General features: G+C 43.2%; 1 protein-coding gene across 4 annotated transcripts in view; it reads left to right on the top strand.

Annotated features, from left to right (window-relative positions):
* Positions 1–280: 280 nt before the first annotated feature.
* Positions 281–27,683, top strand: part of LOC117458360 (arrestin red cell) — a 39,580-nt gene continuing 12,177 nt past the window's right edge. For 2 of the 4 annotated variants that reach the window (XM_034098781.2, XM_034098780.2), the window contains exons 1-14: positions 281–527; positions 13,772–13,802; positions 15,214–15,274; positions 15,360–15,404; positions 15,481–15,578; positions 16,082–16,180; positions 20,997–21,056; positions 21,478–21,545; positions 23,316–23,451; positions 23,667–23,751; positions 23,854–23,926; positions 24,647–24,784; positions 25,710–25,793; positions 27,303–27,326. In XM_034098781.2, coding sequence (XP_033954672.1) covers positions 505–527; positions 13,772–13,802; positions 15,214–15,274; positions 15,360–15,404; positions 15,481–15,578; positions 16,082–16,180; positions 20,997–21,056; positions 21,478–21,545; positions 23,316–23,451; positions 23,667–23,751; positions 23,854–23,926; positions 24,647–24,784; positions 25,710–25,793; positions 27,303–27,326 — 1,025 coding nt within the window. In that variant the 5' untranslated portion in view covers positions 281–504. The remainder of the gene's footprint in view (positions 528–13,771; positions 13,803–15,213; positions 15,275–15,359; positions 15,405–15,480; positions 15,579–16,081; positions 16,181–20,996; positions 21,057–21,477; positions 21,546–23,315; positions 23,452–23,666; positions 23,752–23,853; positions 23,927–24,646; positions 24,785–25,709; positions 25,794–27,302; positions 27,327–27,683) is intronic. The other 2 variants (XM_034098784.2, XM_034098783.2) reach the window with 1 other exon arrangement.

The following is a 27,683-nucleotide window of genomic DNA, read 5'->3' as shown; positions in this document are numbered from 1 at the left end:
TCTACATCCTGCACATCATCTTTTACATGTTTCCTGTTTCCTTATGTATCTAGTCTTCTCCTAGCACGTGTACCTTATGCACCAAAACGCCAGGGCAGATTCCCGGTATGTGATAACACCCGGCAATACATCACATGCATTATATTCTATAGTTATAGGGTTTTAACATTTGACACTTCATGTGTTGCTGAAGAGCCCCTGCGTTGCGCAACGTGATCTGTAGCCACAACACACACACACGCGCGCGCGCGCACACACACACACACACACACACACACACACACACACACACACACACGGACACACACACACGGACGGACGGATCCTTTGCGGAAGAAGCCAGAGAGAGGAGCCGAGGCGGCGCTAAATTAAATTAGCATCACTAACTAGTTAGCTGTTGGATGGACGGGTGAAAGAGGAGCTGACACAACCACCGCACCGTCTTTCAGTCCAGAGGCACGCCGGCTCAGGGATCTTTTTGTCGGATCTTTGCCTGCCGAGGAGATGGGGGACAAGGCGGGCACCAGGTAGGACCTCCAGTTAGCATCAGGCTAGTTAGTATCCTGGCAGCTAGCATCCGGCTAGTTAGCATCACGCACTTTGCTAACGATGCTTTTCTCCGGCCGAGTAGCAGATATTTACCCGCTTTATTCAACACGGAATCCCGATACAAGTCCCGCTGGTTGAGCCCCTGGTTGATGCTAAAGCGAGGACCGAGTTATTGGAGAAGTTTATCCCAGCAGGGTGGGGTTAGCTAGCCTAGCGCCGGACTACATCCAGAAATGTGTCCATTTAAGATGGCATGTTAATGTGGGGTTTTGTCAAGATATTTCACTGTTTTTGCAGAACAACAACAGTTATTTCTAAATCTATGGTATGCATAACACGCGGGGCTGAATCGGTTTATTGTAATGTAGGTTTTTAGGGTCGTAGACAGGGATTCCTACGGTGCTTTTGCAACAAAACACGGCCGTGGTGGGCGGTATCGACCGGTGGAAATGTGCAGGAAACTGAGGATTGTGTGGCTTTTAATTAATGTTTGGTTTGGTTTATTGATGCCGAACTTAACTTAACGCTAACATGACTAAGACAGCATGACAAGGTGTGTTATATTCGTTTGACCTATTGATATAATATTAGATATAAACATAATGATTGTATTTCCCAACGGAGTTTGGTGCGGGTGGTTTTGAGCAATGCAAAAATATATACTTTATTTATCCCAAGTTAAGAACATTGACAGTCATTGTACAAGAATAATAACATGTCTTAAAAATTGAATCAAATATAAATAAAATAATCATTAAAAACACATATGCACGAGTATCTAAGAATACACACTAAACTCATACAGAATAAATTAGAATACTCTCTAATATAGGTATCAGCTGAAGGGACAGAGTTATATATAGTGTACTGCAGCCGATATCTCAAAACACGGAAGAGCTTTATTGAATTAAAGGCTGCTTTGGATCAATATGTGAAACAAATCATATATAGTATGGAGTTTGGTGAAGTCGTGATCACTTATGTGTGTAAGCCGGCTACTAACAGACTGTGGTGGAAGAAGTATTCATATCCTTTACTCAAGTAGAAGTATAAATACTACCTGCGTTCATAATATCACTTAATTAAGTAAAAGTACACAAGTATTGGCTTCATAATATACTTAAAGAACCAAAGGTAAAGAATCCTATATATCACAGCTGGTAAAAGTGGAGCTACTTTTAACACCAACACATATGGCTGGATATTATACATATATATATATATATATACATATATACATATATATATATATATATATATACATATATACATATATATATATATATATATATATATATATATATACATATATATATATATATATATATATATATATATATATATATATATATACCGTACCTTATTATTCCTTATGTGTATTATTATGGGATAATCTGAATATGTCAAGTTCTAATATAGGGGAGTCAGAGGTTGTACTTGAGTGAAAGTAGAAGTACTCAGATCGTGTTCTTGAGTAAAAGTAGAAGTACTCAGATCTTGTTCTTGAGTAAAAGTAGAAGTACTCAGATCTTGTTCTTGAGTAAAAGTAGAAGAACTCAGATCGTGTTCTTGAGTAAAAGTAGAAGTACTCAGATCTTGTACTTGAGTAAAAGTAGAAGTACTCAGATATTGTACTTAGTAAAAGTAGAAGTACTCAGATCTTGTACTTGAGTAAAAGTAGAAGTACTCAGATATTGTACTTAGTAAAAGTAGAAGTACTCAGATCTTGTACTTGAGTAAAAGTAGAAGAACTCAGATCGTGTTCTTGAGTAAAAGTAGAAGTACTCAGATCTTGTACTTAGTAAAAGTAGAAGTACTCAGATATTGTACTTAGTAAAAGTAGAAGTACTCAGATCTTGTACTTGAGTAAAAGTAGAAGTACTCAGATATTGTACTTAGTAAAAGTAGAAGTACTCAGATCTTGTACTTAGTAAAAGTAGAAGTACTCAGATCTTGTACTTTAGTAAAAGTAGAAGTACTCAAGTCTTGTTCTTGAGTAAAAGTAGAAGTACTCAGGTCTTGTTCTTGAGTAAAAGTAGAAGTACTCAGATCTTGTACTTAGTAAAAGTAGAAGTACCAGAGTGTAGGAATACTCTGTTACAGTAAAAGTCCTCATTCAAAATGTTCCTCAAGTGAAAGTAGAAAAGTATTCTCATCTAAATATAGTGAAAGACAGTGAAAGTAGTCGTTGTGCAGATTGGTCCATTTCAGAATAATATATCTGATATGTTTTATAATGATTGATCATGAAAGTGTTCTCAAAGCTGGTGAAGGTGCAGCTAGTCTGAAGTACTTTGTAGACTGCAGGGTAGCTGGTGGAGGTGCAGCTAGTCTGAAGTACTTTGTAGACTGCAGGGTAGCTGGTGGAGGTGCAGCTAGTCTGAAGTACTTTGTAGACTGCAGGGTAGCTGGTGAAGGTGCAGCTAGTCTGAAGTACTTTGTAGACTGCAGGGTAGCTGGTGGAGGTGCAGCTAGTCTGAAGTACTTTGTAGACTGCAGGGTAGCTGGTGAAGGTGCAGCTAGTCTGAAGTACTTTGTAGACTGCAGGGTAGCTGGTGAAGGTGCAGCTAGTCTGAAGTACTTTGCAGACTGCAGGGTAGCTGGTGGAGGTGCAGCTAGTCTGAAGTACTTTGTAGACTGCAGGGTAGCTGGTGAAGGAGCAGCTAGTCTGAAGTACTTTGTAGACTGCAGGGTAGCTGGTGAAGGTGCAGCTAGTCTGAAGTACTTTGTAGACTGCAGGGTAGCTGGTGAAGGTGCAGCTAGTCTGAAGTACTTTGCAGACTGCAGGGTAGCTGGTGAAGGAGCAGCTAGTCTGAAGTACTTTGTAGACTGCAGGGTAGCTGGTGAAGGAGCAGCTAGTCTGAAGTACTTTGTAGACTGCAGGGTAGCTGGTGAAGGAGCAGCTAGTCTGAAGTACTTTGTAGACTGCAGGGTAGCTGGTGAAGGAGCAGCTAGTCTGAAGTACTTTGTAGACTGCAGGGTAGCTGGTGAAGGAGCAGCTAGTCTGAAGTACTTTGTAGACTGCAGGGTAGCTGGTGAAGGAGCAGCTAGTCTGAAGTACTTTGTAGACTGCAGGGTAGCTGGTGGAGGTGCAGCTAGTCTGAAGTACTTTGTAGACTGCAGGGTAGCTGGTGAAGGTGCAGCTAGTCTGAAGTACTTTGCAGACTGCAGGGTAGCTGGTGAAGGAGCAGCTAGTCTGAAGTACTTTGTAGACTGCAGGGTAGCTGGTGAAGGAGCAGCTAGTCTGAAGTACTTTGTAGACTGCAGGGTAGCTGGTGAAGGAGCAGCTAGTCTGAAGTACTTTGCAGACTGCAGGGTAGCTGGTGAAGGAGCAGCTAGTCTGAAGTACTTTGTAGACTGCAGGGTAGCTGGTGAAGGAGCAGCTAGTCTGAAGTACTTTGTAGACTGCAGGGTAGCTGGTGAAGGAGCAGCTAGTCTGAAGTACTTTGTAGACTGCAGGGTAGCTGGTGAAGGAGCAGCTAGTCTGAAGTACTTTGTAGACTGCAGGGTAGCTGGTGAAGGTGCAGCTAGTCTGAAGTACTTTGTAGACTGCAGGGTAGCTGGTGAAGGTGCAGCTAGTCTGAAGTACTTTGCAGACTGCAGGGTAGCTGGTGGAGGTGCAGCTAGTCTGAAGTACTTTGTAGACTGCAGGGTAGCTGGTGAAGGTGCAGCTAGTCTGAAGTACTTTGTAGACTGCAGGGTAGCTGGTGAAGGTGCAGCTAGTCTGAAGTACTTTGTAGACTGCAGGGTAGCTGGTGAAGGAGCAGCTAGTCTGAAGTACTTCTCTCTGCAGCAACCGTTCTGTGAGAGGGGCTGTTCCCAGTGAGCGGGTAAACGGTGTTTACACGTCTGAGGAGAACGTGGTATTAAATCCCGGGGGCTGATATTCAGGTTCCTCCAAAGCCTCGGGCGGCTCCTTCCTGCGTGTCCTCCACTCCCCGCTAATTAAGCGCTGGCTGTTGTTTCGGTGTTTCTGAAGATCCTGTTTCCAGAGTTCGTCCTCCTGCTCTGTGGCACGGCGCTTCCTTTAAGGGTTGCTTTTGTTGCACGTGGGATGTTTTTAATAATTCGCTGAGAGTGAGATTAAAGCGCTGACTCGGCTTTACACCTTTGTTGTGGAGTCCTTTTTATGCAGATGTGTTTACAGTGCGTCGGCTTTCATACAGGATATGCATAGCAATGCAGCCAGGACGCCTTCCCAGTCGTACTCATGGATTACATTAATATGTATCACTTCGAAACCACGTTGCAAATATCCTTAGTGTATTGGATTATTGCCATGTATAAATCAATTACAATAGCATGCTTAAAATCAATTACAGTCCCGAAATAATAATACATTTAAACGTTAATAATATAAAGAAAATAATTAATTAATAGAGTTATGGTTAGAATAAAATAAAGGAAAATAAATGATCAGGAAAGTAATAATAAAATGGTAAATCCCAAATTCAATAAAGTAAGTTATTAAAACAAATTAAATAGAATAAAATAGTACATCCCAAATTCAATAAAGTAATAGATTAAATAATAAATAATATAACTAAAATGCAATAAACGGTTCGGAGCAATTCCAACAGATCCAGGTGAAAAATAAGGAACTTGGATACGGTTCTTTAAAAGTCTTAATAATTGCGTTTAAATGTAAAATATCTGTAATTCCACTTTCTGTGATTCCTCTCTAAACGTTAAGTTGCCGCGCCCCTCCCTCTCGCTGCACACCGCTCGCTTCCCGTCAGGAAACAGGTGGAAACGGACAGGAAGTGAGAGGCAGGACAAACCACCTTGGTGTCAGGGTGTTGGTGGATACACGTCATCAGACAGGAACGCAGACGCTATCTCCCCATCTGTTCAACTCTCTGAAGCACATCAACAGACCTGAGGACTCTTTAAAGTAGAGACACTACATACTGATATACACCTGATCATCAGCGGGAGAGGACTCTTTAAAGTAGAGACACTACATACTGATATACACCTGAACATCAGCAGGAGAGGACTCTTTAAAGTAGAGACACTACATACTGATATACACCTGGACATCAGCAGGAGAGGACTCTTTAAAGTGGAGACACTACATACTGATATACACCAGGACATCAGCAGGAGAGGACTCTTTAAAGTAGAGACCACTACATACTGATATACACCTGAACATCAGCAGGAGAGGATTCTTTAAAGTAGAGACACTACATACTGATATACACCTGAACATCAGCAGGAGAGGACTCTTTAAAGTAGAGACACTACATACTGATATACACCTGAACATCAGCAGGAGAGGACTCTTTAAAGTAGAGACACTACATACTGATATACACCTGAACATCAGCAGGAGAGGACTCTTTAAAGTAGAGACACTACATACTGATATACACCTGGACATCAGCAGGAGAGGACTCTTTAAAGTGGAGACACTACATACTGATATACACCTGGACATCAGCAGGAGAGGACTCTTTAAAGTAGAGACACTACATACTGATATACACCTGAACATCAGCAGGAGAGGATTCTTTAAAGTAGAGACACTACATACTGATATACACCTGAACATCAGCAGGAGAGGACTCTTTAAAGTAGAGACACTACATACTGATATACACCTGAACATCAGCAGGAGAGGACTCTTTAAAGTAGAGACACTACATACTGATATACACCTGAACATCAGCAGGAGAGGACTCTTTAAAGTAGAGACACTACATACTGATATACACCTGAACATTAGCAGGAGAGGACTCTTTAAAGTAGAGACATACTGATATACACCTGAACATCAGCAGGAGAGGACTCTTTAAAGTAGAGACACTACATACTGATATACACCTGATCATCAGCGGGAGAGGACTCTTTAAAGTAGAGACACTACATACTGATATACACCTGAACATCAGCAGGAGAGGACTCTTTAAAGTAGAGACACTACATACTGATATACACCTGAACATCAGCAGGAGAGGACTCTTTAAAGTAGAGACACTACATACTGATATACACCTGAACATCAGCAGGAGAGGACTCTTTAAAGTAGAGACACTACATACTGATATACACCTGAACATCAGCGGGAGAGGACTCTTTAAAGTAGAGACACTACACACTGATATACACCTGAACACCAGCAGGAGAGGACTCTTTAAAGTAGAGACACTACATACTGATATACACCTGAACATCAGCAGGAGAGGACTCTTTAAAGTAGAGACACTACATACTGATATACACCTGAACATCAGCAGGAGAGGACTCTTTAAAGTAGAGACATACTGATATACACCTGAACATCAGCAGGAGAGGACTCTTTAAAGTAGAGACACTACATACTGATATACACCTGAACATCAGCAGGAGAGGACTCTTTAAAGTATAGACACTACATACTGATATACACCTGAACATCAGCAGGAGAGGACTCTTTAAAGTAGAGACACTACATACTGATATACACCTGAACATCAGCAGGAGAGGACTCTTTAAAGTAGAGACACTACATACTGATATACACCTGAACATCAGCAGGAGAGGACTCTTTAAAGTAGAGACACTACATACTGATATACACCTGAACATCAGCAGGAGAGGACTCTTTAAAGTAGAGACACTACACACTGATATACACCTGCAGGAGAGGACTCTTTAAAGTAGAGACACCACATACTGATATACACCTGCACATCAGCAGGAGAGGACTCTTTAAAGTAGAGACACTACACACTGATATACACCTGAACACCAGCAGGAGAGGACTCTTTAAAGTAGAGACACTACATACTGATATACACCTGAACATCAGCAGGAGAGGACTCTTTAAAGTAGAGACACTACATACTGATATACACCTGAACATCAGCAGGAGAGGACTCTTTAAAGTAGAGACATACTGATATACACCTGAACATCAGCAGGAGAGGACTCTTTAAAGTAGAGACACTACATACTGATATACACCTGAACATCAGCAGGAGAGCACTCTTTAAAGTAGAGACACTACATACTGATATACACCTGAACATCAGCAGGAGAGGACTCTTTAAAGTAGAGGCACTACATACTGATATACACCTGAACGTCAGCAGGAGAGGACTCTTTAAAGTAGAGACACTACATACTGATATACACCTGAACATCAGCAGGAGAGCACTCTTTAAAGTAGAGACACTACATACTGATATACACCTGAACATCAGCAGGAGAGGACTCTTTAAAGTAGAGACACTACATACTGATATACACCTGAACGTCAGCAGGAGAGGACTCTTTAAAGTAGAGACACTACATACTGATATTCACCTGAACATCAGCAGGAGAGGACTCTTTAAAGTAGAGACACTATATACTGATATACACCTGAACATCAGCAGGAGAGGACTCTTTAAAGTAGAGACACTACATACTGATATACACCTGAACATCAGCAGGAGAGGACTCTTTAAAGTAGAGACACTACATACTGATATACACCTGAACATCAGCAGGAGAGGACTCTTTAAAGTAGAGACACTACATACTGATATACACCTGAACATCAGCAGGAGAGGACTCTTTAAAGTAGAGACACTACATACTGATATACACCTGAACATCAGCAGGAGAGGACTCTTTAAAGTAGAGACACTACATACTGATATACACCTGAACATCAGCAGGAGAGGACTCTTTAAAGTAGAGACACTACATACTGATATACACCTGAACATCAGCAGGAGAGGACTCTTTAAAGTAGAGACACTACACACTGATATACACCTGCAGGAGAGGATTCTTTAAAGTAGAGACACCACATACTGATATACACATGCACATCAGCAGGAGAGGACTCTTTAAAGTAGAGACACTACACACTGATATACACCTGAACACCAGCAGGAGAGGACTCTTTAAAGTAGAGACACTACATACTGATATTCACCTGAACATCAGCAGGAGAGGACTCTTTAAAGTAGAGACACTACATACTGATATACACCTGAACATCAGCAGGAGAGGACTCTTTAAAGTAGAGACACTACATACTGATATACACCTGAACATCAGCAGGAGAGGACTCTTTAAAGTAGAGACACTACATACTGATATTCACCTGAACATCAGCAGGAGAGGACTCTTTAAAGTAGAGACACTACATACTGATATACACCTGAACATCAGCAGGAGAGGACTCTTTAAAGTAGAGACACTACATACTGATATACACCTGAACATCAGCAGGAGAGGACTCTTTAAAGTAGAGACACTACATACTGATATACACCTGAACATCAGCAGGAGAGGACTCTTTAAAGTAGAGACACTACATACTGATATACACCTGAACATCAGCAGGAGAGGACTCTTTAAAGTAGAGACACTACATACTGATATACACCTGAACATCAGCAGGAGAGGACTCTTTAAAGTAGAGACTCTACATACTGATATACACCTGAACATCAGCAGGAGAGGACTCTTTAAAGAGATGTGTTTTGTTGCAGGAGATGTTATCGAACTTGTGGCAGCAATGATTCAGGGCACAAAGTCTCTCGGTTTCCCAGGTCTCAAATATCAGTTTGTTTCCTGTCTAACCTGCAGAGCATCTCTGAGGATTTAGTTCCGATTATTCTCTTGTTTTGTTGGAGCTTCAGCAATAAATCCAAATCATTCATGCTTTTTATTTTGAAGATTTTAATTAATGTCTACTGTTTGAGATCTCTCATCTGCTCGCTATGCTGTGATTGGCTGATTAGATATTGACGAGCTTGCGGCACCCCTGGCTCTACAATACAAATGTAAAAAGCGCTATTTGAAACGGCTTCTCTGCTGTGTTCTCTGAGACTTTAATCTCTCCGTGTTCAGATCTCAGGAGAAAAGCTGCTTCTTGTCCAGGCATGAAGCAGACGTCAACACACACACACACACACACACACACACACACACACACACACACACACACACACACACACACACACACACACACACACACACACACACACACACACACGCACACCGTTGAGCGTCAAAGTGTATTTCCCTGCAGATTTATTCCCCACACATTTCTGTTTTAAACAGACGTCACATCTCAGCTGGATTCTTTATTAATGGCACATAAACAGACCATTACAAAATAGTCATTATCCGGTGAAAAAAGTGTATTATATGCAACCGATTAAAAATAATAATTATATTAATTAATATCCAAAAAATACAATGAACAACAGAATAAAATCCAAAGTTATTAATCTATTGTAAAAAATAAAAAAGACATAAATATGAACAGAAAATACCTAAAATAATCTCTCCCAGAGACGTGAAAATAGGGATGAATGATGATACTAATACATAATATTGATATGTGTGTTTCCCTTTACATCCAATCAGAACAGAGCAATACACACTCAAATCAGGGTGGGTGAGGTCAGTGGGTGAGGGAGGAAAAAGAAGATTTTTCGAATTAAACTCGACTTAAATAAATATAAATACAGATATATAATTACTACCTTTTTAAAATGATCCACTTTAATAATGGTCAGTCAATCAGGAGAGACGGTTTTGATGTTTGGTCTGAAGGGGAGGGGCTTAGCTTGACCCTGGTGGTGGTGAATGGGTAGTTGGGTCGGTCTGAAGGGGAGGGGCTTAGCTTGACCCTGGTGGCGGTGAATGGATAGTTGGGTTCGGTCTGAAGGGGAGGGGCTTAGTTTGACCCTGGTGGTGGTGAATGGATAGTTGGGTTTGGTCTGAAGGGGAGGGGCTTAGTTTGACCCTGGTGGTGGTGAATGGATAGTTGGGGTCGGTCTGAAGGGGAGGGGCTTAGCTTGACCCTGGTGGCGGTGAATGGATAGTTGGGTTCGGTCTGAAGGGGAGGGGCTTAGTTTGACCCTGGTGGTGGTGAATGGATAGTTGGGTTCGGTCTGAAGGGGAGGGGCTTAGTTTGACCCTGGTGGTGGTGAATGGATAGTTAGGGTCAGTCTGAAGGGGAGGGGCTTAGCTTGACCCTGGTGGCGGTGAATGGGTAGTTGGGGTCGGTCTGAAGGGGAGGGGCTTAACTTGACCCTGGTGGTGGTGAATGGATAGTTGGGGTCGGTCTGAAGGGGAGGGGCTTAGCTTGACCCTGGTGGTGGTGAATGGATAGCTGGGGTCGGTCTGAAGGGGAGGGGCTTAGCTTGACCCTGGTGGTGGTGAATGGATAGCTGGGGTCGGTCTGAAGGGGAGGGGCTTAGCTTGACCCTGGTGGTGGTGAATAGATGGGTTCGGTCTGAAGGGGAGGGGCTTAGCTTGACCCTGGTGGTGGTGAATAGATGGGTTCGGTCTGAAGGGGAGGGGCTTAGCTTGACCCTGGTGGTGGTGAATAGATGGGTTCGGTCTGAAGGGGAGGGGCTTAGCTTGACCCTGGTGGTGGTGAATAGATGGGTTCGGTCTGAAGGGGCGGGGCTTAGCTTGACCCTGGATTCAGAGGGACTGGAGGTGAAAAGGGGGGGAAGAGGGTTGCGTCGAGTCACCTGAAATGACAGCTGTCAGAGGGGAGAGCAGATTTAAAAGGTTTAGCGGAGCGCTGTGATAGGCTTGTGGGAATAGAGCGAGGTGATTGGTTAAGCTGGGGAGTGACGCCCCGATCACTTATTGAGAGGAGAGAGAGCAGCAACATGGACAGAGTAGATGAATGAGTAAAGACGGTCTTCCTGGTTGAACTTGCGCTGAGCTTTATTAGTCATACAAAATAAAATGTGTGTAATGCATTTCTGCACACGGCACTACTATAGTCCTCTTCTGTGTCTGTTGTTTACGTTGTCAGAAAGCTTGTTGTTGTCCTTGCACAGAAGTAAGCAACGTGCTCTGAAGCAGCTGATTGAGTCCTCGTTTTAGTATCCGTCAGTCGGCCGGTATCAAACTGCAGCCGTCAGCACTGCATCAGCTTTAGTTCGTGTTTTGAGGAGATGGTATTGAACTGTTTCCTGAGGATGTTCCAGATTATCACCTCACTTTAGAAACGTATCGAGGTGTGAGGAAGAGAAGCGAGTGTGTTTCCGACTTCCTGTTTGTGCAAGAGAGTCATTTCACACCAAGCGGCGACTCTCTGAAGAAGCTGCCCGATAACAGCTCCAGTGTTCAGGAGTACCTGAGATGCACGTGGTCGTCTGGAGCAGGGCTTCCCAACCGTTGCCATGGACCCCGCATAGCACGATGCTCTGGCGGGGACCCCCTGCTGCCATTAGTTTTTAAATGATGAGGACATTATGATGGAGAATATGACTAATTAATCATACAGCTTAATACATTTTCTTAATATATATTAGTATTAATAATCAGTTATTTATCTTTTGATTGTGTGTTCTGTTTTAAACATTCTTAACACAATATCAAACAGTCATTTCAACAGTAAACATATTTTTAAAGTGATTTCTGTCTTTATAATATTATATAATTTTGAACAGTAATATGAACAATTAACATATATTTTTAGCATTTTTGAAAGCTACTTATGCCTTAATAGTATTATATATAATATTCAACAGTAATATTAACAATAGACATATTTATATTCATATATATAAACATCAATATTTGCTGCAGCCGTGCTCTCATCCGGCTGCAGAGCGAAATATCCACTAGCTCTCACTCGCTCCAAAAGCTGAGCAGATACTCAGTTTCACTCTCAGAAGCCGCAGCTTGATTCTGATTGGCTTGAAGGGCGGTTTTGTGATTTAAAAATATATATATTAATAAATAAAAAATATTAAAAGATTGGCATCAACGGACACATCGACTGATAGATATTCAGTTATTAATAACATCTACAAAATAAAAAAATGTAACTTAAAAAAAAAAAAATCCCCCTTTCCCTCAAACTTTGCGTGACCCCCCTGGCGCCCCCCGGGGGGTCGGGGCCCCCGCTTTGAAAAACACTGGTCTCGAGTACTCGATCATTTCAACAGGAGAGTTTCTCTTTATAATTGATATAGGACTCCCTCTGGAAAACACAATGCTGTCAGAAACATGTCCTATTTCTGTCTGTACATTTAAACTTAAAAGAGCTTTTCCGGTGATCAATATACGTTTCCTTTTCTTCCTAAAATCCTCCGTTTGTTCTGAACTTTTCAGAACATTTTGAGGTTTCATTTTCAATGTATTTATAGTTTAGTGCACACGTGTCAAACTCGAGGCCCGGGGGCCAAATCAGGGCCGTGGTGGATTTAATTTCGGCCCGCAGGATAATTTCTAATTACTATTAGATCTGGCCCGCCGGTATATTGCACCTTCCCTCCATCCTGAGGGTCTCCTCCGCTCAGAGCCGGAGCCCAAACATTGATGACCTTGCTCCCGAGATGAGAGGCCAAGTGTCTGAGCTAGCATCTCAGAGCAGCACACTGAGTTCAATGGATGCTTCCTTCTGCTCTTCCTCTCACGACAGCAGGGCATGTTTGGTTTCTCTCTGAGGGGAATAGTTTTGTTGAAGCTGTTGTTGGCCTGTGGGGAAATGTACTCATGAGAAGTGACTCTGGAGAAGCTGCAGATAGAGCCATGAGAAATGAATGCAGCTGATTATTTAATGTTGTTTTATAGGCGATAATTGAAGCTTTGTTAGTTCCAGGTTTAATATGTGCAATAAGTTCATTTCAATACGTTCTGCAGTGAACACTGAACCAGTCCGGCCCTCCACTAGCGCCCATTCTTTAATGTTGGCCCACTGTGTGTTTGAGTTTAGAGAGCCACACTGCATGTAGAAATGCATATTTAAAAATGCAAAGAATAATAATTGAAACACAAATCGTATGTAGCAGTTCAGATTATTTATATTTATATATTTTGACTAATTAAAAAGAACTTGAAGGGTTTTAAAAAGACGGTTTAACCCGGTGAACCTGTGAGTACCAGATGAAGCAGCCGTGCATCCCATAATAACCACATCATTCACACCGAGCGTCTCTCTGAAGCCACTTCCCTCTGAAGCCACTTCCCTCTGAAGCCACTTCCCTCTGAAGCCACTTCCCTCTGAAGCCACTTCCCTCTGAAGCCACTTCCCTCTGAAGCCACTTCCCTCCTCACTTCCTGCCGTGTTGAAATAAACGGACTCCTGGTTTTAAACTCTTCCTCACTCCTCCAGACATTCACACACGTTTCAGATGAAATGTTTGAAACGTCTTCACAATGTGTTTTATCCTCGTTATGAAATCAAACGATGAGCTAACATCAGTCTCCTCCTCTTCCTCCTCCTCTTCCTCCTCCTCTTCCTCTTTCCTAATCTCAGAGTTTTCAAGAAGTCGAGCCCCAACTGTAAGGTGAGTCTGACTCTTAAAGGTCCCCTATCCTCCTCTTCCTCATCAGTACATCAGGTCTCAGATATACACAGAGCCTGTCTCTGATTGGCTGAAACACCAAATAGATCATTACCCACAATCCCCTCTGTTTCAGCCCTGTTTCCAAAGTGCTGATTCTCTGTCTGTTGCTTTAGATGAAATAGGGAGCCCCTCCCCACGCCCCTCTGAGAGACATTTGGTTACAAAGAACTCAATGGAGAGCCGCAGTGACGCGTCCTAAACCCCGGAAGTAAGTTAGCATTTTTACCACGTCCGGTTCCTTCGACAAAAAGCGAAAGGATTTCTCCAGAGGATTGAGGGAAACATCTGAACTAAGGTCTGAGGTTGAGACGCGTTGAAGAGACGGATCACGTTCCTGAAGAGTGGGCGTGTCTGAGAAACGATGGTTGTTACCGAGCGGCTGAACAGGACTACAGAAGTCGTGGAGGCCGTCGTACGTCATTACGCCGAACACGTGAACACTCCTCTAAGTTAGTTTCTGTTCTGCTTGAAAGCCAGTCCCTGCCTCCTGCAGAGTGTTCAGACAGACGCTTCAACTCGCTCCATCTAGAATCTGTGTTTGATCTGAAGTCGCGTGACGTTGAAGCAGCGACCCGGCTGCAGCTCCTTTATAGCATCACGTTAGCATTTAGCTTCTGGCGACTAGATTTATGATTAGAAGATTATAACAGTAGGGTAGACGTGTGGAGATTATCCGGCTGAACTAAACGTCTGTTTCAACCACAGACCTGAGTTCCAGCTATTTTCCTAAATCCTCTGGAGAAATTGGTTTTTGACGAAGGAACCGGAAGGAGTCACTGCGTTTCTCTATAGCCGCGTTCACACCAAGTACTTTCCCCGTGTAGTTCCGTTAGTACCCCTGATGTCGCGTTCACACCAAGAAGAGAACTCAGTGCCGGGAACTTTTACCCCCATGTTTAGTGCCTGCTGAGAGGTGGTACTCTCCTGGGGGGGGAAAGTGCCCCAGTTCAGATTGGCAAGCCACGCCCCGTAAAACTCTGAAATGTTTTGTAGAGCCGCCATTTTATTATCCTCGCATCATTAGCATTAGCATTATTAGCATTAGCATTATTAGCATTAGCATTAGCTCAGAGAGCATGAAGAGACATGCAGAAGAGGGGACACGTGTTGATGTAGAAGAGACATGGAGAAGAGGGGACACATGTTGATGTAGAAGAGACATGAAGAAGTGGATTTTAAATAATAGGGGACATTTAAAATATTCTGCAACATCCTATGATTTTATAAAAACATGTATTTTTTTTTTAATTGAATTTAATTCGTATTAAATATTTTTATGATCTAAAATGTTAGAAATGAGAAATTCCCATTGAAGCAAACGGGATGGTTGAAGGTGGTGCTGTGCGTGCAGGTGACGGTGTACCTGGGGAAGAGAGACTTCGTGGATCACCTGGACCACGTCGACGCTGTAGGTGAGTCAGAACACCAGGTACATAATCTCTGCTCTCTGATTGGACGCTGGGCTCTTCACAAACAGTTTCTCTCTGCCTGCTTCAGATGGCGTGATCCTCGTGGACCCGGAGTACCTGAAGGACAGGAAAGGTGAGAGCTTCACCTCCACACTCTTCATCTCCTCTTATATTCAGATTATTAAAGTTTACTCCTCTTCCTCGTGTAGTCTTCGTCACGCTCACCTGTGCGTTTCGCTACGGCCGTGAAGATCTGGATGTTCTCGGTCTGTCGTTCAGGAAGGATCTCTACATCTCCACCTTCCAGGTAAGAGATACACCTGAAGAACACCTGAAGGACACCTGAACACAAATACAGAATAATAAAATAAACGTGGTATTAATTGATATCATAATTAACTTTTTTCAAATCAAATTATTTAAGACATAAATCATGAGTGACTAAAATATGTGGAAATACAGAATATTAAATACTTGATAAGCTCTTTCTTATTTATTTAATTGTTTCTGTATTTCATAACTTCAATTATTTTTCATATTTACCTTTTCTGATCACATACATTCCTTTATTTGTTTACGTCTTTTATCAAATGTGTTTTCATATAATGGCATTTTCTCTTATTAATTATACATTTGTAAATACGTTAATAATTACATGTATTCCCCGTTGCTTTGGTGACTTCCTATTTCCAGATAAAACTATTCTTACAAAGAGAACTAGCGGGCAAAAGGACTTCACCCTGATGTTCCCGATTAAACTGGAGGATCGATTGAATGCACGATGTTCACGTTTTGATATTTGCGTTTCAGGCGTTTCCCCCGGTGCCGGAGGAGAAGAAACCGAACAGCCGGCTGCAGGAGCGTCTGCTGAAGAAACTCGGGCAGCACGCTCATCCCTTTTACTTCACTGTGAGTCTGCATTTCAAATTCAAATGTCAAAGCTGTCATCTGCTCGAAGCTACAGAGTGAGCTCCTCCAACAGCGCAACAGATATCATAACATACTTGGATGTGACGATATATCGCGATATCACCGTCTCAATTCCGTCGTGAGACAAAATATACCGCCATTTTTTATTATTTGTTTTAATAATTATTTTTTTAAACCTTTATTGAACCAGCTGGTCCCAACCTGTCCAACATGGCAGCACGTACAACATGAACATGAAACAACAGAACACAAAAGGACATGGTATTTACACAGGGCTACATGTTCACGCCTCGAGACATGGACGAGTACCAACAGTATATTTATATCTCTGTCAATAAGCCTCACCTTCTGTAAACACTGTATTGTTGTTGAAGTGGTGGAGAGAGTGAGTGAGAGAGTGAGTGAGTGAGTGAGTGAGTGAGTGAGTGAGTGAGTGAGTGAGTGAGTGAGTGAGTGAGTGAGTGAGTGAGTGAGTGAGTGAGTGAGTTACTTGAAAAACTAAAGTGAAACTTGATTTATTCTATTGCAGGGTCTGATTATTATATTGTTGACACTTTAAAATACTACTATCAGAGATGTCCCGATCCGATCACGTGATCGGGGATCGGAGCCGATCACGTGATTTTCCAAAAATCGGGGATCGGGAGAAAAAAATCGAGGATCGGGATTTTTTTTTATATAATTATTTTTTTTTAATTTAATGTTACAAAACAAAAATGACCATGTTCACGTCTTAAAGTCATCCTGAGGACTTAGCTTTGGTTTAAAATTACACAACATCATGTACGTGTTGCTTCTGTTGGGCTTGTTTTCAGACCTGGTTGCTTATCTCTCTGAAATCTGGCAGCAGAGTGGGCGCAGTGTCTAATAGTAGCAGTAAGCTAACGAGAGGCTACGTCCAGCTGGTGACTCGGGAGTCGGGACAGAGAAAATGTCAGGAGTTTGGAAGTATTATGAAATTGAAAGCGAAGGCAGTGTAACAGCCAGATGCAATGTTTGCAAGGCAGAGGTTCCGCGTGGTGGAAAGAACAGAGCTACGTTCAACACGACCAATCTGATACGCTACGTGAGAAACAAACAACAACACGACGAGTACACAGCGGCCACTCGGGTAACGGCACTGAAACAACCGACACTTTCAGAGGCTTTCAAAAGGAAAGAGAAACTGCCCCAGAACAGAGAACAGCCAAGATAGCTGAATTCATCGCGTTGGATGACCAGCCGTTATCTGTTACCTTTTCTTTCTCTTAATGCATTGCATAAAGATCGGATCGGGAAAAATCGGTATCGGCAGATTGTCAAAATCAAATGATCGGAATCGGATCGGGAGCAAAAAAAGGTGATCGGGACATCCCTATCTACTATCCTATAAAATGCTACAAATCAGATTTATTATTTAATGAAGAAAAAAAATTCGCATTTTTTTCTTTATTTTTCAATATCGCGATATTATCGTACCGTGAGTTTTTGGTATCGTTACATCCCTATAAAATACAAAATAAAAAGTATTGCAAAAAGTCTATATCAAGCATTATAATAACATAATATTATATAACATTATATAATATTATAATAACATTATAACTTTTATCATGTTTTGACATACTATGGAAGTATTTTCTTAATATTCTTTTTATTGTATTAGCCTTCATTCTTATTCAACTTTTTAACTTGAATACAATGTCCAAAAAATATGAGATAAAGTAGAGAAAAAATATGTCTTAAAGACAAAGAGCTCAGGATTCAATAAAACAAAAAAGTGACTGTTCAGGTTTTTATTTGACGTGTTAGTTCCTCTCGTATCGACCGGAGCCTTCTTTGAGCCTGATTTAGCCATTATAAATGGTTTGTGTCGGTAAGACATCTTTAATTGAGTGTTTTCATAAAAGCCTTATCTTTATGTATATTTCAGTTACAATAAAAACGTTGCTGTTGTTTAACATTTTAATGAAACAGTAAAGGTGGGGTGGGTAAGTCTGAGAAACCGGCTCGAGATACACGTGTTGTTATATTCCATGGAATGCTCTTAACGTCCCGATAGCAGTGAATATCTGAAGTGCTTTGAAGCCGTGGCGCTGTAGAAAGCTCGACCAATCATCTGAGCCAGCTAAAGTAACTGGATGGCCTCCCTGCCTGTCAGCCTTCCATCGGGGCACACACTGATCTCGAGCCCTCATTGGTCATGTTCGTGTGTGTTGGAGGAGGGGCTCTGTGAGGAAGGGGCAGATTTCTTCCGGTTGTGTATTTTCAAATTCTAGCACACTCAAACTGGTTTCTCCAAAATGACCAACCCCACCTTTAAGTCAACAACTAAACGGCAAACATAGCAAACAAATACAACTAAATAAAAGCCTTTATCAAAAAGTCCGTAATGCTGGCATTCAGAGACCCAGAGTCCTCGTCTCGGGTGGGCTGTTCCCGTTTCTCCTCTCCGGGATTAACTGGCCAGTTTTGGAGAAGACTCTCCGAGGGGAGCGACGATGCAGAGTCTTCCTACCATAGCCTTAGCCAGGCGTGGCTACTCTGCCCCGGCCCCCCCTTCCTTCCTTCGTATAATGGTATGATCCAAGTCTGTCCTCGCATGTGATTGGCCGCATGGTGTGCCCATGCCTGGCCTGCAGGAGCGGCAGAACATTCGGCTCTTCCCGACAGGGAAGTCACTTTGACAAATGACAATGAGACTTTTCGTCATTATCATTTTTTACATACTGTGGAATTATTTTCTTAATATTTAGTGATTGTATTTGCCTTCAATTTTATATTTCTAACATCCTATACCAGGGATGTCAAACTCAATTTCATCACGGGCCACATTTGCATTATGGTTGCACTCAAAGGGCCGGTTGTAACTTTAAGACTATATAAAAATACATAAATATTTAATATATATATATAAACTAATGTATTATATTACATTATTGCCTTTGCATTGGATTATTATCGGATAAGGTAATAACTTCATATTTAACTACGTCTGAAAGCAGAAGTCTAGGGCAAATAATTGCAAGTCTCTTCAGTGAGAATGTCACAAAATGATTTTAAAAGACATTTAGAAGAATAAAATTCAAATCTGAGAAAAAAAAGTCAAATTTGAGATGCATTGTGGGACATGTAGTTTATGGGCAACGTGCTTCTGTAAATCGGCATGTAACGGAGCGTCCACACTACAGCTCCAAAAATAGCTTGGAGCTGGGCGTGTCTGGAGCTTGGGGATTTTATTCAAGCAACACGGCCAACAACCAATCACATGAATCTCCCGCCCCCGACATACAAAGCAAAAAACCCCGGGGATTGTATGGGAGCAATATATATATAAACTCCCCAAACAGGCGAAAACCTACCAGTTTCCCCCACTCTTTCTGCCACCTCCCTCCATGCCTGGTTCCTCCGGTTTGTATCCCGTAGGTGAAGAGGGTCTGGTCATACAAAACCGGGTGATTGCTACGGCGATAGTTAGTTTCTCCTCCGACTTTTTTTGAAATATAGAAATGAACGGCGGGATATCTCTCCCAGCTTAGACACGGTTTGATTGGCTACGGCTTGAGCTGTCAGATTTTGGGAAACGGGATTTGATTGGCTGGCGCTGGCTACTCCGGCGTCCAGGCGACCAGAAGTTGAACATTGTTCAACTTCTGGTCGCCTGGGACGCCTGAGACGCCTCGCTCTGCTACCCACAATTCAGTTCGGCGAAAAAGCGCGGCTACGTGACGTCACCCCATTGAAAGTGAATGGGCAGCTTGGAGCTTTCGACGCTGTCGACGCTGTAGTGTAGACAGGCCGTAACCGTATTATAAACATATTATATTCTTTGCAAGCTCTTGTGGGGCCGCATGAAATGAAGTCGCGGGCCGGATTTGGCCCCCGGGCCTTGAGTTTGACACCCCTGTCCTATACTATGACGTTTTTTCCGACTTCTTTAATTTCACCGTTATCAGTTTTTAGACGCACAATACTATGAGTTTTTCAAATGATTTATTTTGATATAGAAATTCATTTTTTTGATATATTTGTTGCGTCTTCGATCAGTAACTACAAAATATTAGTTAGCCAACACGTGTTTTACATCCTAACGGACGAAAGAAACCAGCGAATACAAATGGCCCTATGTACCCAGGGTGAGTCAGACACGCTATGGTTCCTCCAGACATCTGAGAAGCAAACCGAGCGCCAGACGCAGCTGGGTTTTTACGGGGCTCCGACGTCACGTTGTCGCGGAGTTATCTTGTTCATAGGAGCGTCTTGTTCTCGAGATAATTGATACATCTTATAAACAAGATCAAAGACACAGTAATCTATATATAGAAACGCTGGTCCTTTTTCTCGGAGACGCTGAGCTCTTCATACCCATTGGTCTTCCAACGATCTCTTCCACTATATCTTATTGTTTTGTGTGAATATATATAATTATGTTGCGTTGTTGGAGTAGCCTGGGACTTGAGATACTCATTGCATATCTACTCTGTAGCATCTGACGATAAAGCCTTTGAACTTTGCACTGCAGTAAAACACGTGCATTTATACAACCGGCTGCGGGGAGATACACAAACAATACTGCCTTCCAGCCGGCTTTCAGAGGACCTTCATACCGTGTGAATAACTAGTCTTCATGTTACAATCACACAGTTAAGGAATACCTTCACATTTCCTATATTGTGACAAAGCTAAACACATGTTATTTATAATCTATGAATTAATGTCCCGTGGTGTTCAGTGTGTGGGACGAAGAGAAGAAAGTTAGATTTAATGTATGTTCATGTATTTTATAATGTTGTTGTTGTGTTTTCTGCTGATGTAGATCCCTCAGAACCTCCCATGTTCAGTCACTTTACAGCCCGGCCCAGAGGACACTGGGAAGGTAACACACACACACACACACGACTATATTCTTGAGGTCTATGACCCAATAGCATGTTGTGAGGACATTGGTGAGGTCCTTGCACGTGGTCCTCACAAGCACATCAAAACACACACACACACACACACACACACACACACACACACACACACACACAGCTAAACAGTTATTGTTGTGTCAGTGTTGGTGAGAAGTGACATACATGTAATACCAAATAGTAGGTCAACTGAATACAACTACAATACTCCAAACTATTTTGGGTCCCAAAAGAAAATTCATTATTTCGTGTTAGTGAATTGAAAACACTGTTGACTGCTTCTTAATTTCATATCCAGGCATGTGTTGATAGCGTTTGAGCAGAATGAGAGGAACATCAGCAGGTATTTTCAGAATAAAAGCAGCTTGTTTATTTCTCTTTCAGGCATGCGGCGTCGACTTTGAGATCAGAGCTTTCTGCGCCAAGTCAATAGAAGAAAAGATCCACAAGAGGTGAGGGGACACCTGATTTATAACGTCCAAATCTCAGTGTAAAGAACGGCTCTGAATCCAGGAGGTTTTCAAATCTGACCATATAAGGTTAACTAAATAATCATTGACATTTAACGATCACGGTCACATGACTTTACGAGCTAAAGGCGGCTAATGTTGGGCTATAAAGGAACTACAGCACGGTCACATGACTTTACGACACTACCGCTAAGCTAAAGGTGGCTAATGTTGGGCTGTAAAGGAACTACAGCACGGTCACATGACTTCACGTCACCACCGCTAAGCTAAAGGTGGCTAATGTTGGGCTATAAAGGAACTACAGCACGGTCACATGACTTCACGACACCACCGCTAAGCTAAAGGTGGCTAATGTTGGGCTATAAAGGAACTACAGCACGGTCACATGATTTCACGACACCACCGCTAAGCTAAAGGAGGCTAATGTTGGGCTATAAAGGAACTACAGCACGGTCACATGACTTCACGACACCACCGCTAAGCTAAAGGTGGCTAATGTTGGGCTATAAAGGAACTACAGCACGGTCACATGATTTCACGACACCACCGCTAAGCTAAAGGTGGCTAATGTTGGGCTATAAAGGAACTACAGCACGGTCACATGATTTCACGACACCACCGCTAAGCTAAAGGTGGCTAATGTTGGGCTGTAAAGGAACTACAGCACGGTCACATGACTTTACGACACTACCGCTAAGCTAAAGGTGGCTAATGTTGGGCTGTAAAGGAACTACAGCACGGTCACATGACTTTACGACACTACCGCTAAGCTAAAGGTGGCTAATGTTGGGCTGTAAAGGAACTACAGCACGGTCACATGACTTCACGTCACCACCGCTAAGCTAAAGGTGGCTAATGTTGGGCTATAAAGGAACTACAGCACGGTCACATGACTTCACGACACCACCGCTAAGCTAAAGGTGGCTAATGTTGGGCTATAAAGGAACTACAGCACGGTCACATGATTTCACGTCACCACCGCTAAGCTAAAGGTGGCTAATGTTGGGCTATAAAGGAACTGCAGCACGGTCACATGACTTCACGTTACCACCGCTAAGCTAAAGGTGGCTAATGTTGGGCTATAAAGGAACTGCAGCACGGTCACATGACTTCACGTCACCACCGCTAAGCTAAAGGTGGCTAATGTTGGGCTATAAAGGAACTACAGCACGGTCACATGACTTCACGTCACCACCGCTAAGCTAAAGGTGGCTAATGTTGGGCTATAAAGGAACTACAGCACGGTCACATGACTTCACGACACCACCGCTAAGCTAAAGGTGGCTAATGTTGGGCTATAAAGGAACTACAGCACGGTCACATGACTTCACGTCACCACCGCTAAGCTAAAGGTGGCTAATGTTGGGCTATAAAGGAACTACAGCACGGTCACATGAATTCACGTCACCACCGCTAAGCTAAAGGAGGCTAACGTTGGGCTATAAAGGAACTACAGCACGGTCACATGACTTCACGTCACCACCGCTAAGCTAAAGGAGGCTAATGTTGGGCTATAAAGGAACTACAGCACGGTCACATGACTTCACGTCACCACCGCTAAGCTAAAGGCGGCTAATGTTGAGCGTGATGACGTTTCGTCTCATTTAGGCACTTGTTGGCAACCGCCGTTTTTAAACTCAACAGTGGGGTATTTACTGACATGTCTTGTGTCGTAGAACAAAACGTTAAAATGCAGAGTCATGGCGGGGGTTCAGAGGTCATTCTTACCCCTCTCTTTTGTACTTTGTTCAGGAACTCGGTGCGTCTGGTGATCAGGAAGGTGCAGTACGCTCCAGAGAAGCCTGGCCCTCAGCCGATGGTGGAGACGACCCGCAGCTTCCTGATGTCGGACAGATCCCTGCACCTGGAGGCCTCTCTGGACAAGGAGGTACCCACACACACACACACACACACACACACACACACACACACACACACACACACACACACACACACACACACACACACACACACACAGAGTTTAAATGTACCCATTTCTGCCACGTTTTACTTAATCTACCACACAACGTTTAGCTGACAGCTTCAGTTACGTTTAAAGAGTGCACTTATAAAAGTCCTTGTTTCCCATGATGCATTGTGCAGCTTTACTACCACGGAGAGCCAATCAGCGTCAACGTCCACGTCACCAACAACTCCACCAAGACCGTGAAGAGAGTCAAAATATCAGGTACGCCTTCTTCTAAAGTTCTGTACAATGTGTGTGTTTAATTTGAATATAAAAAACCCGGATTGGTCGTGTTTAAAACTCTTTCTCTCGTTGTCTCTGCAGTGCGTCAGTACGCAGATATCTGTCTGTTCAGTACTGCTCAGTATAAATGTCCAGTGGCCCAGCTGGAGGCAGAGTAAGTCCTGGTTTAAAGCATTGATAAACATAAAGCCAGTTAACCCAGAGATAGACAACATGATGATATATTACCATCCTACTGTTAGCTAGTATCCTACTGTTAGCTAGTATCCTTTAAAGGTCTCCTACTATACTATTTTTAGGCATATATTATTGTTCTCAAGGACAGTACCTTTCTACTTCCTGCTTCCTCTCTCTCTCTCTCTCTCTCCAGCACAGGTTAGCTCTGAGTGCTAGCATGCTAATGTAAACACAGACCATATCACTTCCAGAACACGTCTCATTGTTTCTGACAGCAACGCTTCTGATTGGCCCGTGGGGGTAAAGCCCGCCCACATTTTAGTAATGTCGTCATGACGCAGCAAATCTGGATCAGCTCCGTTGTTCCCCCGTTTTTAGAGATGTTGGTTCGGAGGAAAAGAGAGAGGGTTTATTTCCTGACACTTTGAGAGTCTCCTGACACACGGGGACACACCGGGGACACATGGGGACACATGGGGACACACCGGGGACACACGGGGACACACCGGGGACACATGGGGACACATGGGGACACGTGGTGATGTAGAGAAGACTTCAGAAAGTGCATTCTGTATGATAGGAGACCTTTAAGTAATCTTCAAAACACACCCAGCACTATAATGTCTGATCTGAGGTTGGTCTGTGGAGTGGGCGGGGCTTAGTGGAGCAGTTTTGATTGACAGCAGTGTCTCCATAGTGACCAGGTGTCGTCCAGCTCCACCTTCTGTAAGGTCTACACTCTGACCCCAACGCTCGACAAGAACCGAGAGAAGAGAGGACTCGCTCTGGACGGGAAACTCAAACACGAAGACACCAACCTGGCCTCCTCCACCATGTAAGCACACACACACACACACACACACACACACACACACACACACACACACACACACACACACACACACACACACACACACACACACACACACACACACACACAGACACACCTCCTCCACCATGTAAACACACACACACACACACACACACACACACACACACACACACACACACACACACACACACACAGAGACACACCTCCTCCGCCATGTAAACACACACACACACACACACACACACAGACACAACACACACACACACACACACACACACACACACACAGACACACCTCCTCCACCATGTAAACACACACACACACACACACACACACACACACACCACACACACACACACACACACACAGAGACACACCTCCTCCACCATGTAAACACACACACACACACCACACACACACACACACACACACACACACACACAGAGACACACCTCCTCCACCATGTAAACACACACACACGGAGACACACCTCCTCCACCATGTAAACACACACACACGCGCACACACACACACACGGAGACACACCTCCTCCACCATGTATAGACAGACAGAAAGACACACACAGAGACACACCTCCATGTAAACACACACACACAAGTGTGTCTCACACACACCATGTAAACACGCACACAAAACATCAAAGAAGAAAGACTTACGACAAATACAATTGTAAATAATAACTATCTATTCCACTTTTTAAAGTATTTGAAGTATTGTATTCTAAAGTCTGAACACACCTCTGCTTCTGTGACGAGATAATTTACCAAATTGGGATCAATAGAGTATCTATCCAATACGAGACTTGCAACCACCAAGAAGCAAAACCCCAGAGTCTAAAGGAAGTACAGACCACAGAGTCCAGGTGTGTTGTTGGTCATGTGACCATTGCTTCCTGTTTGTGTTTCAGTGTGAAAGACGTCACCAACAAGGAGGTTTTGGGGATCCTGGTTTCCTACAGAGTCAAAGTGAAGCTGGTGATCTCACGTGGAGGGTAAGACAAACACACACACACACACAGTCCCCTCCCACTCTGCTGACATCACTTCCTGTCCTCTCACTGTTTCCTGTTAATGTCATCAGTGGAGTTTTGAGACTCCAGTTGATTTTAAGACATTAGCCGAGCTGCGCCCACATTAATTTAATGCGGTGGTCACATGACTTCACGTCACCACCGCTAAGCTAAAGGAGGCTAATGTTGAGCTATAGAGGAACTACAGCACGGTCACATGACTTCACGTCACCACCGCTAAGCTAAAGGCGGCTAATGTTGGGCTATAAAGGAACTACAGCACGGTCACATGACTTCACGTCACCACCGCTAAGCTAAAGGTGGCTAATGTTGGGCTATAAAGGAACTACAGCACGGTCACATGACTTCACGTCACCACCGCTAAGCTAAAGGCGGCTAATGTTGGGCTATAAAGGAACTACAGCATGGTCACATGACTTCACGTCACCACCGCTAAGCTAAAGGAGGCTAATGTTGGGCTATAAAGGAACTACAGCACGGTCACATGACTTCACGTCACCACCGCTAAGCTAAAGGTGGCTAATGTTGGGCTATAAAGGAACTACAGCACGGTCACATGACTTCACGTCACCACCGCTAAGCTAAAGGTGGCTAATGTTGGGCTATAAAGGAACTACAGCACGGTCACATGACTTCACGTCACCACCGCTAAGCTAAAGGTGGCTAATGTTGGGCTATAAGGAACTACAGCACGGTCACATGACTTCACGTCACCACCGCTAAGCTAAAGGCGGCTAATGTTGGGCTATAAAGGAACTACAGCACGGTCACATGACTTCACGTCACCACCGCTAAGCTAAAGGAGGCTAATGTTGGGCTATAAAGGAACTACAGCTCGGTCACATGACTTCACGTCACCACCGCTAAGCTAAAGGAGGCTAATGTTGGGCTATAAAGGAACTACAGCACGGTCACATGACTTCACGTCACCACCGCTAAGCTAAAGGCGGCTAATGTTGGGCTATAAAGGAACTACAGCACGGTCACATGACTTCACGTCACCACCGCTAAGCTAAAGGCGGCTAATGTTGGGCTATAAGGAACTACAGCACGGTCACATGACTTCACGTCACCACCGCTAAGCTAAAGGCGGCTAATGTTGGGCTATAAAGGAACTACAGCACGGTCACATGACTTCACGTCACCACCGCTAAGCTAAAGGAGGCTAATGTTGGGCTATGAAGGAACTACACACAACACAACTTTACTAAATGAGTGTTTAATTAAGATCCTGATGAAGGACTTCCTGTCTGTGCAGCTTGGCTCCGCCCTCTCACTTCCTGTTGTCAGTTACCTTGGAAACCTGCTTCTCGCTGTAGTCGCTCCTCACTTTGCTTGCTTAGATTGTGAACTTGTTGTGAACATGTCGCCTCCTGCTTTTCATTTCATCTCCCCTCTGTGCTTTTTGGATGTGTGTTTGGCTCCCCTCCTCCTCCTCCATCCTCCTCCCCCCTCTGTGTCCCCCTGCAGGCTGCTGAGAGGCATGTTGGACAGGTAAATGTGACGACACCTTTTCAAATGAAGCGGCGACTGCAGTGCTTTCAAACGTCTCCGATTATGCCCATCGAGTCTAAAATAAAAACCATCTGAAGCGTTTTTCTAAATGTTCAATTTCTAGCCTCCTACACTTTAAACAATATCCTGGATTTTCAAAATAAAACCATGTCCGCAACCTTTTTAAACATCTCAGTTTCCGCCTATCTAGATTTAAACATATTCCTGGAATTTTCAAAATAAAACTTTGTCTGTAGCGTTTTCAAATGCCTCCGGTTCTACATTTCTAAATGTTGACGTTTTAAGTCGTCCGGACTAAAATGCAATCCTAGAATTTCAAAATAAAACCATGTCTTC

The sequence above is a fragment of the Pseudochaenichthys georgianus genome, chromosome 14 (assembly GCF_902827115.2).
Source record: "Pseudochaenichthys georgianus chromosome 14, fPseGeo1.2, whole genome shotgun sequence".
Taxonomy (NCBI): Eukaryota; Metazoa; Chordata; class Actinopteri; order Perciformes; family Channichthyidae; genus Pseudochaenichthys; species Pseudochaenichthys georgianus.
The sequence above is the reverse complement of the archived record's forward strand: the minus strand, read 5'-3'. Positions and strand labels throughout refer to the sequence as shown.